This window comes from Enhydra lutris, unplaced genomic scaffold (assembly GCF_002288905.1).
Source record: "Enhydra lutris kenyoni isolate GAN:26980312 unplaced genomic scaffold, ASM228890v2 scaffoldscaffold7, whole genome shotgun sequence".
Taxonomy (NCBI): domain Eukaryota; kingdom Metazoa; phylum Chordata; class Mammalia; order Carnivora; family Mustelidae; genus Enhydra; species Enhydra lutris.
In genome coordinates this window covers 30,182,061-30,198,543 of record NW_019154091.1, presented here as the reverse complement: position 1 = coordinate 30,198,543, position 16,483 = coordinate 30,182,061, and the positions used below count along the sequence as shown (strand labels likewise).

Here is a 16,483-nt window from a genome sequence, read left to right as displayed (position 1 = left end):
TGTGTGATCTGTGATTATATCCTCTGCTAGTTTTCAGTGTCCTCTGTGCATGGAGCAAGGGCTGAGATCATGATTTAGCTTAGGGAAATGATAAAAAACGTGGTTGTTAAAGTGATCTTTCAGAAGTCTTTTCTATGTGTGGTGCCTATGCTGAGTGCAACCCGTGACTTCCTTTTTTCTAAACACTGGAGTTGGTTTGAACACTAGGCTCTTCGGTTCATGGTTTTAGATGGACGTACAACACTGGCTCAACTTTTTAAGCCCTTGGATATCACCTTATTTCATTTCAAAGGGGAGCCTCTACCTTGTTTTAGAGGATTGAGGAAAAAGCACCTAATCGCTTTGTTCACAGACTTTCCCTTCGGCGTATGCAGCCTTTTCTATAGCGAGAGTTTCTCTTCTTTGGCATTGGCTTCCAAAGTGAGTGAGAGGCCCTGTTGTTTTGTTTTGATCAGTGAGGGGAATATTGGGATGTCCTGGTTTAATTAGTGCAATTTTTTCCAGGCTCTTCCAGCTCTGGTTTGTTTAGGAAGTCCTTTCTGTATCATCATATTCTCAAACATGCTGGCTTACAATGCGCATCATTGATAATTAAGAATGAGTTTCTCTGAATAAGGAATTGACAAACAGAAGGGTATTTTGAACATTAACGTCCTAAATCAACATTTCCATTTTCTGAGGATGTTTCTCCAGGAATAGTTATTGTTGAAATGGAAAATGGGCTCTGAAAGATTTCCTTTGGGAAACACAATGGCCTACCCTTAAACTTCCCCACTTCTTGCTAAAATCTGATTTAATTAATACATTATTGATTTTCTTCAAATATGAGAAAAATAATTGTATGGAACAGGATGAGTTGTTTTTTTTTTTTTTTAAGATTTATTTATCTATTTATTTATTTATTTGTCCTAGAGAGAGAGAGCGTGCGTGCGCACAAGCAGGCAGAGTGGCAGGCTGAGGCAGAGAGAGAAGCAGGCTCCCTGCCGAGCAAGGAGTCTGATGTGGGACTCGATCCCAGGACCCTGGGGTCATGACTTGAGCCGAAGGCAGCAGAAATTGCAAAACTGTTTTTATAAAATAGAAGTATAGGGATCAGAAATCAATGGTATTAAAATGACATGAAGGGGCACCTGGGTGGCTCAGTGGGTTAAAGCCCCTGCCTTTGGCTTGGGTCATGGTCTCGGGGTCCTGGGATCGGGCCCTGCATTGGGCTGTCTGCTCTGCAGGGAGCCTGCTTCCTCCTCTCTCTCTGCCTGCCTCTCTGTCTGCTTGTGATCTCTGTCTGTCAAATAAATAAAATCTTTAAAAAAATAAATAAATAAAATGATATGAAGATCTGATGAAACTGTACACCTACTACCTCTCTTTCCACATGTGAAAATTCTACCTCAGTTTTTAAGTTCAGAATTTGAAAAAAGATCTGAAGGATAGTTAATGGAGATAAAGTTAGGAAGGTCAAACTTACAATGTAGCCTAGGTTTGTGGTTAAAATTAATATGGAGAATTACTAATGACATATTGTTTCCTGAAAGATCTGAGTAAAGAAGAATCAAGAATCTTTGGACACTGGCTAAGAAATAAGATTGAAAAGGAAATAGTAAAGATGTACTATTAAGACAACAAGGAAATCTGATAGAAAATGAGGTGTTCTATTGGGGAGGGTATGTGCTATGGTGAGTGCTGTGAAGTGTGTAAACCTGGTGATTCACAGACCTGTACCCCTGGGGCTAATAATACATTATATGTTTATAAAAAATTTAAAAATTATTTAAAAAAGAAAGAAAGGGGGCGCCTGGGTGGCTCAGTGGGTTGGGCCGCTGCCTTCGGCTCGGGTCGTGATCTCAGAGTCCTGGGATCGAGCCCCGCATCAGGCTCTCTGCTCAGCAGGGAGCCTGCTTCCTCCTCTCTCTCTGCCTGCCTCTCTGCCTGCTTGTGATCTCTCTCTGTCAAGTAAATAAATAAAATCTTAAAAAAAAAAAAAAGAAAGAAAGAAAGAAAGAAAATGAAGTGTCCTTACGGAGAATTTCAGTGAAGAAGGTCCTTCGATGATGGGGTTAGGAACAGCAGGTGGTGAGGGAAACAATGGAGCTCTAAGTAGGCAAAGGTGCAATGGCAGGAAAATGGTGTGGATGAAGAAAAGAGAAGTGTTGTTAACATCTTTGGGCAGGTGTGGTTTTCTTTCTTAGAGCTTTTTTTTTTATAACTTTTTTTTTTAAGATTTTATTTATTTGACAGACAGAAATCACAAGTAGGCAGAGAGAGAGAGGTGGAAGCAGGCTCCCTGCTTAGCAGAGAGCCGGATTCGGGGCTCCATCCCAGGACCCTGAGATCATGACCTGAGCCGAAGGCAGAGGCTTTAACCCACTGAGCCACCCAGGCGCCCCATGGGCAGGTGTGTTTTGTATGTAAATGCCTTTGTTGTAATAAAAGGGCAAATCTTGAGAAAACAATGAAAAAGTAAAATTTTTTTAGCGTTTATTTTTATTTTTAATTGAAGTGTAGTTGGCATATAAGATTGTGTTAATTTCAGGTGTCCAACATAGTGATTCCACAATTCTTACAATATGAGATGCTCAGCGCAGTAAGTACAGTTACCATTTGTGGCCATGCAAAGCTATTACAATAGTATCGACTATATTTCTCATGCTGTGCTTTGTATCCCTGTGACTTATTTATTTTATAACTGCAAGTTTGTACCTTTTAGTATTTCTTATAACTCAGGTTGGGATACTAGACAGGAGTTTCATCATCTAGTGTTTTGTTTTGGATGCTTCTGTTGATGCTTTATTCTCAATGAGTAATTAGGGCAAGTGGTAGAAAGCTTGTGTTAGTAAAGAACTGTTTATAACATGGGATAGCAGTTTATGGTAGTGTGGTTGTCTAAATACTAGTTCCCAAAGATATCGGAATCCTAATCCCCATGGATTTGTGTCACCTTACCTTGTTACCTTACGTTACCATATATGGTAAAAGGGACTTTGCAGATGAGATTAAATAAAGGATCTTGATATGGAAAGTTACACCCTAAATTCAATCACAGGGTCTTTCTAAGAGGGAGGTAGGGGCTCACAGGAGTAGTAGTAGATTTGGCTCTGGAAGCTAGAGGTTGGAGTGATGCCAAATAGCGTCATGAACCAAGGAATGTAGGAAACTTCTGGAAGCTGGAAAAGGCAAGGAAATAAACAGATTCTCCCCTAGAGCATCCAGAAGGAATAGCCCTGCCAACACCTTAATTTTAGCCCAGTGAATCAGATTTCAGACTTCTGACCTCCAGCACTGTAAGAGAAGAAATTTGCATTGATTTAAGCTACTAAATTTGTTATAGCAGCAGTGAAAACATACAGGTAGTAATTTAGAGATAGATCCAAATGTAACTGACTTTTACAATGAATGTCTGTGAGCTTTCCTTCAACTCTAAGCTTTGAAAATGCCACAAATTTTCCAAAATTCTGGTTCCGTCTTGTTATGTTCTGTGGGTTGACAAATTCATTTTAGTTTCCAACGTTAGGAAACTTGGATATGGACTTGATTTGAGGCGGTAATGAAAAACTCAGTTCAGTCTCTGCTGTGCATTTTTACCCCTCATATAGAACACTTCCACTTCTGGCACTTCTCATCACTGAAGGTGTGGGGTTCTTCCCCCCTACACCAAGCGGTTCTCCACAATACCAGCCTGGTGTCCTACAAGGTAATTCAATTCTGACACCATCCACTGGTGGATAGTGCCAGATCCCACAGGTTAAGGGTTCAGTCTCACAAAACTCTCCCCCACTTCAGATGCCAGTTGCAAGTAGTAGGTCCCCAGGTTACCCATGATTTTTGTCTGACATGGCTACCAGGTGGAACTTCCCACGACTTTCTTCTCACATTCGATTAATTTTCTAAAAGGGCTCACAGAACTCAGGAAGCACACACGTCTACTGGTTTATCAAAAGATAATGATAAAGGATACACATAGACAGCCAGATAAAGAGATAGGAAGGGTCTTGACCCAGGAGCGTCTGTCCTTGGGGAGTTGGTGTGTGTCACCCACCTGTAGATGTGTGTGTTCCCCACACCAGCTCACTGAACCCTGTACTATTAGGATCTTTACGGAGGCTTTCTCACATAAATGTGACCAATTATTAACTCCATCTCCAGCCCCTCTTTAGAGAAGTGGGATGTGGAGGGAGGTGGTGGGGCTGAAAGTTTGAAGCTTCAAATCATGGCTTGATTTTTCTGGTGACCATCCCCCACCCAGGAGCCCTCCAGGTGCCTTCCTAGAGTTTCTTCATTAGAACAAAAGATGCTCTTAGTGCTCTTATCACTAAGAATTTTCAAGGGCTTTAGGAGTCCTGTGTCAGGAGCCAGGGCCAGAGACCAATTATAGACGTGTCTTATCTCATAGAGGCCATCTTTGTTGTGTATGGTTTTATAGAAAAATGCTTTCCACATTAATACCCTCATCTGATCTTTCTAATAAGGGTTTTATTAACCATTTTACAAAAGAGGAAGCTGAGTCTTGGTGAAATAAGTCAATGGCCCAAAGTCAGTGGACAGTCAGAACTCCCTCTGCCTGTCTTGTGAAAATCCAAAGCCAGTGCTCTCTCTGGGGCCCATAGCTCCCTGTTGGACCTGTGAATCTCTATCTGGGGACCTCATTGTATTGAGAAAGCAGTGATGATGTGATGAAAATTTCATGGAACTATATTCTTTCTTGAGAAAAGGACAGGTGGAAAATATTTACTTATTAATTTTTAGAGAGAGAGAGCACACAGGAATGAGTGGGGGGAGGGGCAGGGGAAGAGGCAGAGAGAGAATCTCAAGCAGACTCCCCACTGAGCACAGAGCCCGACCTGGGGCTCCATCTCAGTTATGAGCCCCCAATTTGTAATGATAATCGTTATTACCACCCCTTACTGAATTATTAAATACTTGCTACGAAGCAGTCATCTGCCTAAGCCCTCCGCATACTTTCTCTCATTGACTCCTCAGGACCACCCTGTAAGGTAGAGGTTATTAGCACCACTTCACAGTTGAAAAAATTAAGACATGGGATTAAGTATTTCTCTTTTTCTTTTTGGTTGAAGTATTTTTCCTAAAATCATGCAGTTAGCAAATTGTAAATCCCATATTTAAACCCAGGTTTGTCTAACTCAAGTTCATGTTCTGAAACCCTGCGCTACACTTGCAAGGCTACTCAGGACTTAGCATGGTGGGGGGGAGATGTCCTATTTGTAATTAATTCAACCCTTTATTGCTCCAAAATAACACACCTGCCAGTTTGCTCTGTATCCTGCCAAAGCCAAATGCACATTTTTCTCTCTAGAAACTGCAGGTCTGAGGCTTGATTTAATTCCCACCGAGAAGAATAGGCAAGCTTGAGGAACAACTCAAACAATTAAATATTACAACTCTAAGTTCACCTAACTGGAGAAAAGAGTTCAGAAAATATAAGGGTATTAATAACCTTTATAGATCTAGGAGCAGCCTTTCATCCATAGATAGGAACCATCTGTGGAGCAAAGCTATGATGTTGATATAATACTTTGCAAGCTTTTAGAAGCCCTTATCACAATATCATTGCTGAAATCGAGTGGGCAAAAATGGTCTCATGATAGAACTAATCATCACAAAGGATACTGCAAAGGATCTCTATGTTCTGGTCTCTGTATACCCACTATAATTTATAGCATAACTTGATACAGCTTTCAGATTAGCTGTTCATGAGTCTTCCTGTGGTCATATAAGAAGACAAGCATACTTTTCTCTTGCCAAGGTTTTAAAATTGCTTCAAACACAACTAAACACATTGGCTAATTACTCTCAATAAGGATTAGCTTTGTGCCAAAACCAAAAATTCAGTGTTTCTATCAGCCAATCTTTAGTGTCTTTTGGTAGGAAAAAAAAAAAAAAAAGAAACTGTAGAAATCCTTTAAAAATCATCAATCAGTAGATGAAGTCATAATTCAGTCCCCTTCCAGAAAGCCCACAGAGTCTTGCTGAAAATTAAAATATTCAGTGATACCCACATCAAGGTTTTTCTAGTTCAGAAGTCAGTGTCAGCAATTCCTGCCTGAAAACCTTCTATGCCATGGTTGTCTCTTACGTGTGGTGTTTCAATTAAATATCTGTTGAGATACATTTGAGACTTCAGAGAAAAACCTTCAAAGGTTGTCTGAAACCTAGCTCCAAGGAGACAAAATTATCTGGGAATGAGTGCATGTCAGGTTTTTGGTTTTCATTATAAAATTCCATTTTGTCACTTCCGTGTCAGGAATCTAACCTGACAATAGACTAACCTTTCAACCAGTAAAGTCGAATGCTTGTCAGTGATTTCACTTGAACGATCAGCTCTTCAGTCAAAAACCAAGCTGATACATTTGATATTCAGGAAGCATTAAGGTCGGGGCGCCTGGGTGGCTCAGTGGGTTAAGCCTCTGCCTTCAGCTCAGGTCATGATCTCAGGGTCCTGGGATCAAGCCCTGCATCTGGCTCCCTGCTCGGCGGGGAGCCTGCTTCCTCCTCTCTCTCTCTCTGCCTGCCTCTCTGCCTACTTGTGATCTCTCTGTCAAATAAATAAATAAAATCTTAAAAAAAAAAAAAGAAGAAGCATTAAGGTCAGCAATTCCCAGATGTGAGTAATTATTAGCATCGCCTGGAAAACTGTTTAAAATCTCAGTCTCTGGGCACAGACTGACTCTTGATTTCCGCTCAGGTCGTGATCTCAGGGTCTTAGGATCAAGCCTCAGGTTGGGCTCCATGCTCAGTGTGCAGTCTGCTTGTCCCTTTCCCTCTGCTCCACCTCACAACTTGTTTTCTCCCACTCAAATAAATAAATAAAATCTTAAAAGCAAAAAAACCCCACCTCAGTCTGATTCAGTAGACCCGAGACTTTGGAATTAGTATTATAAAAACTCCTCACATGATTTCATTAGCCTACTTCGTAAAGCTGCTCTTAGACTTTCAGATGTGTTACACAAATTACTTCATGTAAAAATGCACACCATCTCATTTAGGAAGGGAGCCCTAGTAAAAAGTTTGTTCTGATGAATTGGCATGCTTCCCTTTTTTTATATAATGGCAGCCGTGTAAGACATCACTGTCCTTTTCCCCTTGGGGACGGGGATGCTCAGAGGTGAGTTCTACTTATACATAAAGTAGGAGCTCTTCTTAGCCTTGGACTTCTGGTTTGTTTTGTTTTCTCATCCTGATTACACTGTATTAGCTCTTTACTGTTGGTTGAAGAGTTTTATTTTACTTAAGTCTTTTGTTTTTATTATCTATTTAAGATTCTTTTTAAAAGTAGGTCGTGTTATAAATAATAGACGATGTTTAGAGCAGGAATAGAGAGGACCTATTCAAAAGGTTTGGAGGATGAAATCATGACATTTTTTTATGTCATCTGACTATGCTGCTCTACCAGAGGCCTGGCATGTTGGACTGACATTATGCCTGCAGAATTGTATTATGACTGGATATGATGAAGCCTTTGTAGACTTTAAGATTTCCACAAAATACACAAGCACAAAGTCCTGTAATGATGTAGTATATTCTTTCTCATAGAAATATGGATGAAGCTGACCACTAAAAAAGTTTACGAAGTTTATTGAATACATGATATGTAAATGTAGATAATTGCTACTACTCTGAGAAGGTCTTAAGGAGTGCTCTAAAGATTGATAGAATTTAGCAAGATAAAATAAATTAGAAATGTGAAAAAATAAGGGGTCTGGCTAGCACAAAAAAGTTGTATAATCTTGGTAAGGCAAGCCAAAATTTGAACTTTCTAGCAGCCTATATAAAAAGGAAAATTCTCTGCTCAAATAAGCAAAAAATTGTTGTGATAATCTAAAAAGATTTCTACTTTTGGGACACACTGGTGACTCAGTTGGTTAAGAGGCTGACTCCTAGTTTTGGCTCAGGTCATGGTCTTAGGGTTATGAGATCCAGCACGTGTGTGGACTCTCTCTCTCTCTCTAAAATAAATAAATCTTTAAAAAAAAATTTATACTTTCTATAGGATCTTATTGAGAAAATACTTGGAAGTAGATCATCTTTTCTCTTCACTGGTACAGTTATCATTATGGGATACTAGTAACTTATTATGCAGTTCAGATTTTAACATGAACTTTGAGATACATTTAAGAAACTTTCCATCCCATTAAAAAAAGGGGTCACCATTTTCTCTCCCTGTCAGCCAACAGAACATGTATTGAGAGTTGGAAGAAATCTTATTTGGTGAGACAAAGTCAGAGGGAATGTATTTTTTATATTTATATTATGATATACACCCAATCTTTGTCTTTTTTATCTGGTACATTGCTGTTAATCTGTGGGGTGCCTTCTACTTCCTACCCTACCCTATTTACTCCCCACCCCTTCTCTCCTCCTGTCTTAACCCAGGACAACTTTATGATTGCATCTTCTTCCCTAAAGTATGTGAAGGCCAAGAAAATAACCTGGACACAAGACTTAATCAGACAGTTTCAGAAATAGCCAGCTAAGTAGCTTTTTATGTTTCACACCAGGGTTTTTTTTTTTTTTTTTTTTTTTGGACTATTCAAGCTTTACACAGTGCCTCCTAAACCTGATTATGTATTGGAATTCCCCAGGAGTTTCTCAAAAATGCAGTTGTCTGGATCCCACAACCTCATTTTCTGATGCAGTCAACTAGGACTTGAAATTCAGGAAGTTGCATTTCAAAAAACACCAGAAGTGGTTCAAAGTTGAGAAAAGCTGGCCAAGGGGCAAATAGTACAGGTTTAAGAAGTCACACAGATAGGATTTCAAAACACTGTGTTATTATTTTATGTTGTGTAATCTTGAGTAAACTCTATCTTTCTTTGCCTCAGTTTCTTTGATTATAACATGACAATTTAAAACTTTTCCATTATTGGGTTATTTTAAGGATCAAGTGAGATTAAATGTCCTACCAGATCACCTGGAGGATAGTCCTTAACTTCCCAAAAGTATGTGGAGGCCAAGAAAATAACCTAGACACAAGACTTAATAAATTAAGTTAAGGACTTAATAAATGTTAACTATTTAATTATATACCTACAACATACTTTCAAACCTCGACTCAGGGCAGGGCCAAATCTTAGGAAAGTATTTCTAAGGATACTCACAACACTTTCTGTTGTTTTATGATACTTATACCCCCCCACCCCCCGCTGATTTAAAAGTGCTTTCCATTAGTGTTTCTACATATCCCAAAATAAATCCCATGTTTACTTTTTTGAAGTCCTCAAATACAGAGTGATCACACTCTTTTTTTGTATACTGCCTACCTCCTCATCACCATCCTGATTAGACTCCATATGATATGCAGATCTCATCAGGCCATTTATCCAGTTTGCCAAATATTGCAAAAGTAATTTTTTTAGAGACTGGAGGAGGGGCAAAAGGAGAGGGAGAGAGAATCTTATGCAGGCTCCATGCTGAGCATGGAGCCCAACACAGGGCTCGATATCAAGACCCTGAGATCAAGACCTGAGCTGAAATCAGGAGTCAGATGCTTAACCAACTGAGCCATCCAAACACCCTGAAAATAGTAATTTTTTTTAAAGTTCCCCTTTAGTCCTACCATTATAGAATTATAGAAAACTGAATTCTAAAAGCAGAGCTGCCTGATCAAATTGGAGGAAACTTAGGTAGGGGAGTGCTTTAAATTAAGACACTGAAGTCCTAGTTTGAATGAACCAGACTTTAATTGTGTCACAAGGATCAATTTAGAGATAATCTCGATAAATCCTATTAGCTGAATAATGAAGTGAAGCATTCCTGTGCAGAGAAATCCATTTTTCCTGCCAGGGAGGAAAAACTATTCCCTCCACCCTTCTCAGATTCATAGTCTGGGGCTCTGTAAATTAGGCAGATAAAAGACAGGTTAACAAGAGAAAAACAGACATTTATTAACAAGTGCATTTTGGGTCCACGTGGAAGCTCTCAGTGATGCGAAACTCAGAGAGGTCGTTAGAACTCGGGTGATGGGCATTAAGAAGGTCACATGTGGTTATGAGCCCTGGGTGTTATATGCAACTAATGAATTGTTGAACACTACATCAAAAACTAATGATGTACTCTGTCGGTTAACATAATAATAAAAAAATTAATTTAAAAAAAAGGAACTGGGCTTATGTAACATCTTTAAGGAAAAGATGTACATTTCTAGAGAAATGACAAGATAGAGGAAAAGGACTTTTGAGTTTCTAGGGCAGCAAATCGTAGGAAGGTAAACATATGGTGGGAACTAATGGAAGGTAAGAGCTAGTTAGAAAAGTTTGTTATATAGTTTATCTGATGCTATTCCTGGACTGATTAAGGCCTAGAATTGTCTCCAATGATTAACTTTTGCCCTTCCTGGAAGAGAGAGGAAGAGGGACAACCTTTAAAAATTTCTGTCCCGCTTTTAGGCAAATAGGAGAGCTTTGCCTTGCCTTGCCTTGCCTTGCCTTGCCTTTTCTTTTTTCTTTTCCTCTTCTTTTTTCTTTTCTTTTTTTCTTTCTCTTCCTCTCTTTCTTTCTTTTTAGATTTATTTTAGAGAGAGAGTGAAAGTTGGGGGAGGGGCAGAGAGAGGGAGATAAGCAGACTCCTGGCTGAGCACGGAGCCCAATGCAGGGCTCCATTTTAGGACTGTGAGATCATGACATGAGCCAAAAGCAAGAGTTAGCCACTTAACTGAGTGAGCCGTCCAGTCGCCCTAAAAGCTTTTCTTGTATCTTCTTAGTTGCCTTCAGCTCAAAATATTCCTTATGGCCAGGGGGCACATTCTGCCACCCTTCCTTCCCATTGAAGGATAAAATGGGGAAATCTTAGAACTGTATGAACTGGAAACAGACATTAATTATTTTGAAAGAAATGTGAGCATTTTTATATAATATCTCTGCCTCAAAGAATGCTTTTGAAGCTATTACACATTCAACATAGCTATCTCAAGTGAATCATGTTTTGTCATTTGAAATATTAAAATAAAATTTTGCCTCAAGTGCTTTTAAAGCAGGTGGAATGCCAAGAAGTTTCTAAATAAAACAAATATCTGGGTCCAGCATTTTCCGTTATTTTCACTCCTTCTTTCCTTTTTTAATTAAATGTTTCAGAGAATATGCATAGTGGTTCAACCACCCTCATCCATCCACGCTCATCTATTTTCCTGACTCAACTGTATGATATTGTGGTAAAGGATTCAATATCAACACTAGAAAAGGAACACAAAAGAGGATACTCACTGAAGTATTTCACTGGAAAATTAACTGCAAAACACTTATGGAAATTATATGCAAATTAATTAAAATAGTGTTAAGAATACAAGCCCCCCTCTTTTTTTTTTTTTTTTTACCATTTTAACCACTTGTAAGTGTACAGTTCTCTTGTATTAAGTACGTTCACATTATTGTGCACCGTTGCCCTTAAGAATGAAGGGGAGGAGAATGGAGGGTAGGCAGGAAGGGAGGCAGGAAGGCCATCCCAAGACAACTTTTTAAAAAAATTAGTAATAGTACAGTTTATTTTCTATTTGAGCATAGCTGACATATGCTGTTACATTAGTTTCAGATGTACAGCACAGTGATTCAAAACTCTATACATTAGGCTATGCTTACCACAAGTGTAGCTCCCATCTGTCCCCATACAACACTATTACAATACCATTGAATATATCCCCCCTGCTATGCCTTTCATTCCCGTGCCTTTGTTCATTCCCTAACTGGAAGTCTATACCACCTACTCCCCTTTACCCATTTTCCTCATCCTCCCTGCCCCTCCCCTCTGGCAACCATCAATTTGTTTTCTGTGTTTGTAGGCCTGATTTTGTTTATGCTTTTTTTTGTTTTATAGATTCCAGATATAAGTGAAATCATAGAGTATTTGTCTTTGTTTCACTTATTTCACTTAACATAAAACCCATCCACGTTGTTGCAAGTGGTAAGATCCCATATATTTTATGGCTGTATAATATTTGTGTGTGTGTGTGTGTGTGTGTTTGTGTGTGTGTGTACATATATATAAAATATTGTGTTGAGTTCTTCACATATTTTGTATAAGTTCTTTATATATTTGGTATAGTAAGCCCTAGTGAATATGCCATTTGAAAAATATCTTCTCCCATTCAGTATTTTGCCTTTTTGTTTTGTTGATGGCTTCCTTTGCAAAAAGCTTTTTATTTTGATGTAGTCAAAGCAATCTTAATAAATCCAGAGTAGGGGCGCCTGGGTGGCTCAGTGGGTTAAGCCTCTGCCTTCAGCTCAGGTCATGATCTCAGGGTCCTGGGATCGAGCCCCATGTTGGGCTCTCTCCTCAGCAAGGGGCCTACTTCTCCCCACCCCCACCACCGCCTGCCTCTCTGCCTACTTGTGATCATTCTCTCTCTGTCCAAAAACAAATAAAATCATTTTTAAAAAAAATTTTAAAAATAAAAAAAATAAAAAGAAATCCAGAATAAAGCTGGAAGTATCGCGATTCCAGATTTCAGGATGTGTGCTATACTACAAAGCTATACTAATCAAAACCGTATGGTACTGGCTCAATAATAGACACAAGGGTCAATGAAAGAGAAGAGAGAGGCGAGAAATAATCTTATTGTCAATTAATCTATGGCAAAAGAGGAAATATGCAATGAGCAAAAGTCTCTTCAATAAATAGTGCTGGGAAACCTGGACAACTACATGCCAAAGAAGGAAACCGGACCCTTTTTTTACACCACACATAAAAATAAACTCAAAATGCGGGGCGCCTGGGTGGCTCAGTGGGTTAAAGCCTCTGCCTTCGGCTCAGGTCATGATCTCGGCGTTCTGGGATCGAGCCCCGCATCGGGCTCTCTGCTCAGCAGAGAGCCTGCTTCCCCCTCCCTCTCTCTCTCTGTCTGCCTCTCTGTCTACTTGTAATCTCTGTCTGTCAAATGAATAAATAAAAATATTAAAAAAAAAATAAAATAAGCTCAAAATGGATTAAAGACCCAAATGTAACATCTGAAACCAAGACAGCTTTTACTCTCCTTTGCACACTTGGGTTAAGGCAGCTGACAGTTTTGAGTTCTTGTAGCTAGGAAAAGAATTGCAGCAGGGTCAGAGGTTGGGATTTCAAAGACTATAAAATATGACCTCAACTATATTGTACCCTAACTATATTTGGACCTAGAGCTTGAAGTTTTTTGAAATTTTGCATAGATAACAAGCTGCAATAGGGACAGTTTCCCATCATCAAGAGCAAGTGGTTATTTAGCAACATCTCTCTGTAGAATAATGGGCAATGATGAAGTCAAGGGGCTTACAAGAGAAAATGAAGTTGTATTAAAATATATCACAAATGAATGATAGTACAAGTCTTGAAGACAGTGGGTTGCTACAGGAATTCAGAAAAAAGAATAACTTCTGCAAGCTGGGATGCTTTTGGTTTAACTGTTAAAATGGCTCTGCATTCGTTTAGTACGGATTTTAATTGAAATTATATGAAATAGGGGCGCCTGGGTGGCTCAGTGGGTTAAAGCCTCTGCCTTCAGCTCAGGTCATGATCCCCAGGTCCTGAGATTGAGCCCCACATCCGGCTCTCCGCTCAGCAGGGAGCCTGCTTCCACCCCCCCTCTCTCTGCCTGCCTCTCTGCCTCCTTGTGATCTCTGTCAAATAAATAAATAAAATCTTAAAAAAAAACCAAGAAATCATATGAAATAAAATATCAGTAAAAATATGGGCAAAATCCGAAATGATGCACAAAAAAGGCAAGGATTTTGTAATTCCAAAGTGAATCTGCAAAACTTTTTGTTAGCGCCATGTGATGGCTGCATTATAGATAGAAGAGAAATATCCAACATTCTTTGTCAGTCTTCTGGAAGAATAGGTTTTGCATTATGACAGTGATGATTAGTGAGAGCTCCTCAAGAATGCATTTCTTTGCTAAATGCACTGCCCTTGTACTCTAAAGCTTCTGATGTTCTTGAGGGCAACTGAACTAATCATTCCGCATCATCTTCTTCCTTGCCTGGAGGAAGCACTGCTGCTCTGGTATAATAGAACAAACCTTCCTGGGGATGACATGGAAATGGCTTGCAAAAAGTAAACCTTTTGTATGAAGGCTGAATTCCCAGGCTCTCTCTAATGGCTGAAGATGAGAGATCATGGCTTATGGAATGCATCTCATCTTCACTTCCTGAGAAGGAGACCAGTGCTGGAATTGAAAATAGAGCCCTGCATTGATAAGATAGAAATACATTGCTAAGACTTTGCAAAACTTTATTAAGAAAGTGGTCAGTGGTTTAAAATGAGGGCTAATCCTCCCCGCCCCCCACAGAAGCATGGAAAAATGCATTAAATCTAACCATTCACTTGTCTGTTCATTAATAAAAACCTTCCCATGAAGGAGTTGAGTTGACCTGAAGGCTACACGATAGATCTTTCTGATGAGATTCAAACAGTGACTTTCACTGACTCTTTTTGTGAATTATAATCATTTGGGTCCTGCCGAGGTCTAATTTGGGTTTGAGAGTGTCAACCCACAAGTAACTGATTCACGCCACTTTGACCAGCAGACATTAAAGGGTGAGTGAGAAAATGGAATATGTTCAGCAACTTAGAATGGAGGAAAATAATAATGTAAAAGATTGCTACACTTTTGACCTTTCACAACGTGTAAATTATCTTATAAAATAATATGTGAATTTGCACCCATGGCTTGATTCAAGACCTCCGAACTTTCCGTCATGGATCTGAACCTCAAAGTACAGTATTTATAGCCAGAGCGAGGTCTTCACTTTCAGTGATGATTGTTCCCTTTGGGCTAGAAAGAAAGTTGGGCTCCAGGTTGCAGAGTTATGCCGTGCCAAGGCAGTTGACCCCTCTTTCTTTCTTTCCCATTCTCCACTGTCTTGCAGACCAGATGATGTGCTCCTGCATCGCACGCATGATGAGATTGTCCTCCTGCATTGCTTCCTCTGGCCCGTGGTGACATTTGTGGTGGGTGTTCTCATTGTGGTCCTGACCATCTGTGCCAAGAGCCTGGCAGTGAAAGCAGAAGCCATGAAGAAGCGCAAGTTCTCATAGAGGGGAGAAGGCTCGTGGGAAGCCAAGCCCAGAAGCTGCACCCATCGGCACACATCTCCCTGCAGAGCCTGCTTCCTGGCGCAGGAGATGGAAGGGGCTATGCGAGGTCTCCGAGAGGCTCCAGCCTCGATGGCAGCGGAAACAGGCACAGCTGGAAGACTCGGGACCGCATAGATTGTATGCCATGTGTCGTAGCGATGGCTAAGGGGTCAAGCTCTTAACCTAATGGAGTAACCATTTCAGAAAACTCTATAAGAAGTTAATTTTCTTTGAAAAGTAACAGTATATAATTGTACAGTGTAGTATACAAACCATTATGATTTATGCTGCCTAAAAATATTAAAATAGAGTGGTCCGTGGTTTGGTTTTTTGTTTTGTTTTGTTTTGTTTTTATTTCCTTTTTTTATGCTTGGATCACCAGGGTTTAAAAAAAGGGTCTCGTGGGCTTCATTTGATTCTGCTAGATTCAGCTTGTACTTAGAGATAAGGAACCCCGCACAAGTCTTGACCTCACAATATGATCCCCACTTCCCACTGTTAAAGACTACCTTTTGACTCCTGCTTGAAAAATGAGAAGTGCACTGCCAACTCAGTCTTCAGTCATTTCCATGACTCTTCATCAAGGGATCCTCAAAGATAGGGAAAAACCTCTCCTCCAACACTTGCCTTTGGCTCCCCATTATTTGTCACCCGATTATTTCTTAAGAGAGAGAGAGAGAGAGAGAGATGATTGTGAACAAGGTCTTCCCTAGTTCTGTGCCCCTTTAGTCCCGTGTCCCTGTTGTGTTTGATGGATTTTTCTCTCGGCGCAGCTGAATGTACATGATGTGAAGGACACTTAACTTTTCAGCTGCTGCTTTTGTTCCTTTCTTCTTTGAGGCCAGAAAAAAATATTCAAAATCCGTTTAAGTATTTTGTTTTTATTTTCTTTGTTCTCGCCCTTGATGTTGTCAGTATTAAAACAAGAACGTCGCTGCAGTAGGGTCAGTTGGCTTGGCCGGACCCGGAGACTTACCCCAGTGGCCGCCCCTGCCATCCCTGAGCTTCTTGCGCCTTTCTCAGAAGTTCATGGAAGAAACCATACTGCTTTCTGTCTGTCCATAAACTCAGATTCCAAACATCAGTCCCGGGTCTCCATGAATACACCAACCCAAGTATTCACCAGGTAGAATCAAACCTCTGTTAGAGGAGAGGTCCACTTTTAGTGAAGGAACAACTGACAACCCGATTTCTTCTCTTAGTCTTCAAACATGCTTCTGTTAGAATAAAGGCAACTTAAGGACAGCACTTGCTCAGGGCTCTAAGAAAGACATATTAGTGGGATGACAATCTCCTGACTTTTCATTCACATCCTGCTGCTTCCTTAATTTTAGAACACAAGTCACTAAGAGCGCCCTAGTCTCCTATGGAAGGGTGCTGGACGAGTATGATCCTTTTTTCTAACCTAGTGTTACAAGCTGCCCTGTGAAAA

At 40.0% G+C, this 16,483-nt stretch overlaps 1 protein-coding gene across 1 annotated transcript in view; it reads left to right on the top strand.

Annotated features, from left to right (window-relative positions):
• Window positions 1–15,372, top strand: part of LOC111142114 (potassium calcium-activated channel subfamily M regulatory beta subunit 4) — a 59,788-nt gene extending 44,416 nt beyond the window's left edge. The window contains exon 3 of the mRNA XM_022495083.1: window positions 14,844–15,372. Coding sequence (XP_022350791.1) covers window positions 14,844–15,012 — 169 coding nt within the window. The 3' untranslated portion in view covers window positions 15,013–15,372. The remainder of the gene's footprint in view (window positions 1–14,843) is intronic.
• Window positions 15,373–16,483: the final 1,111 nt, after the last annotated feature.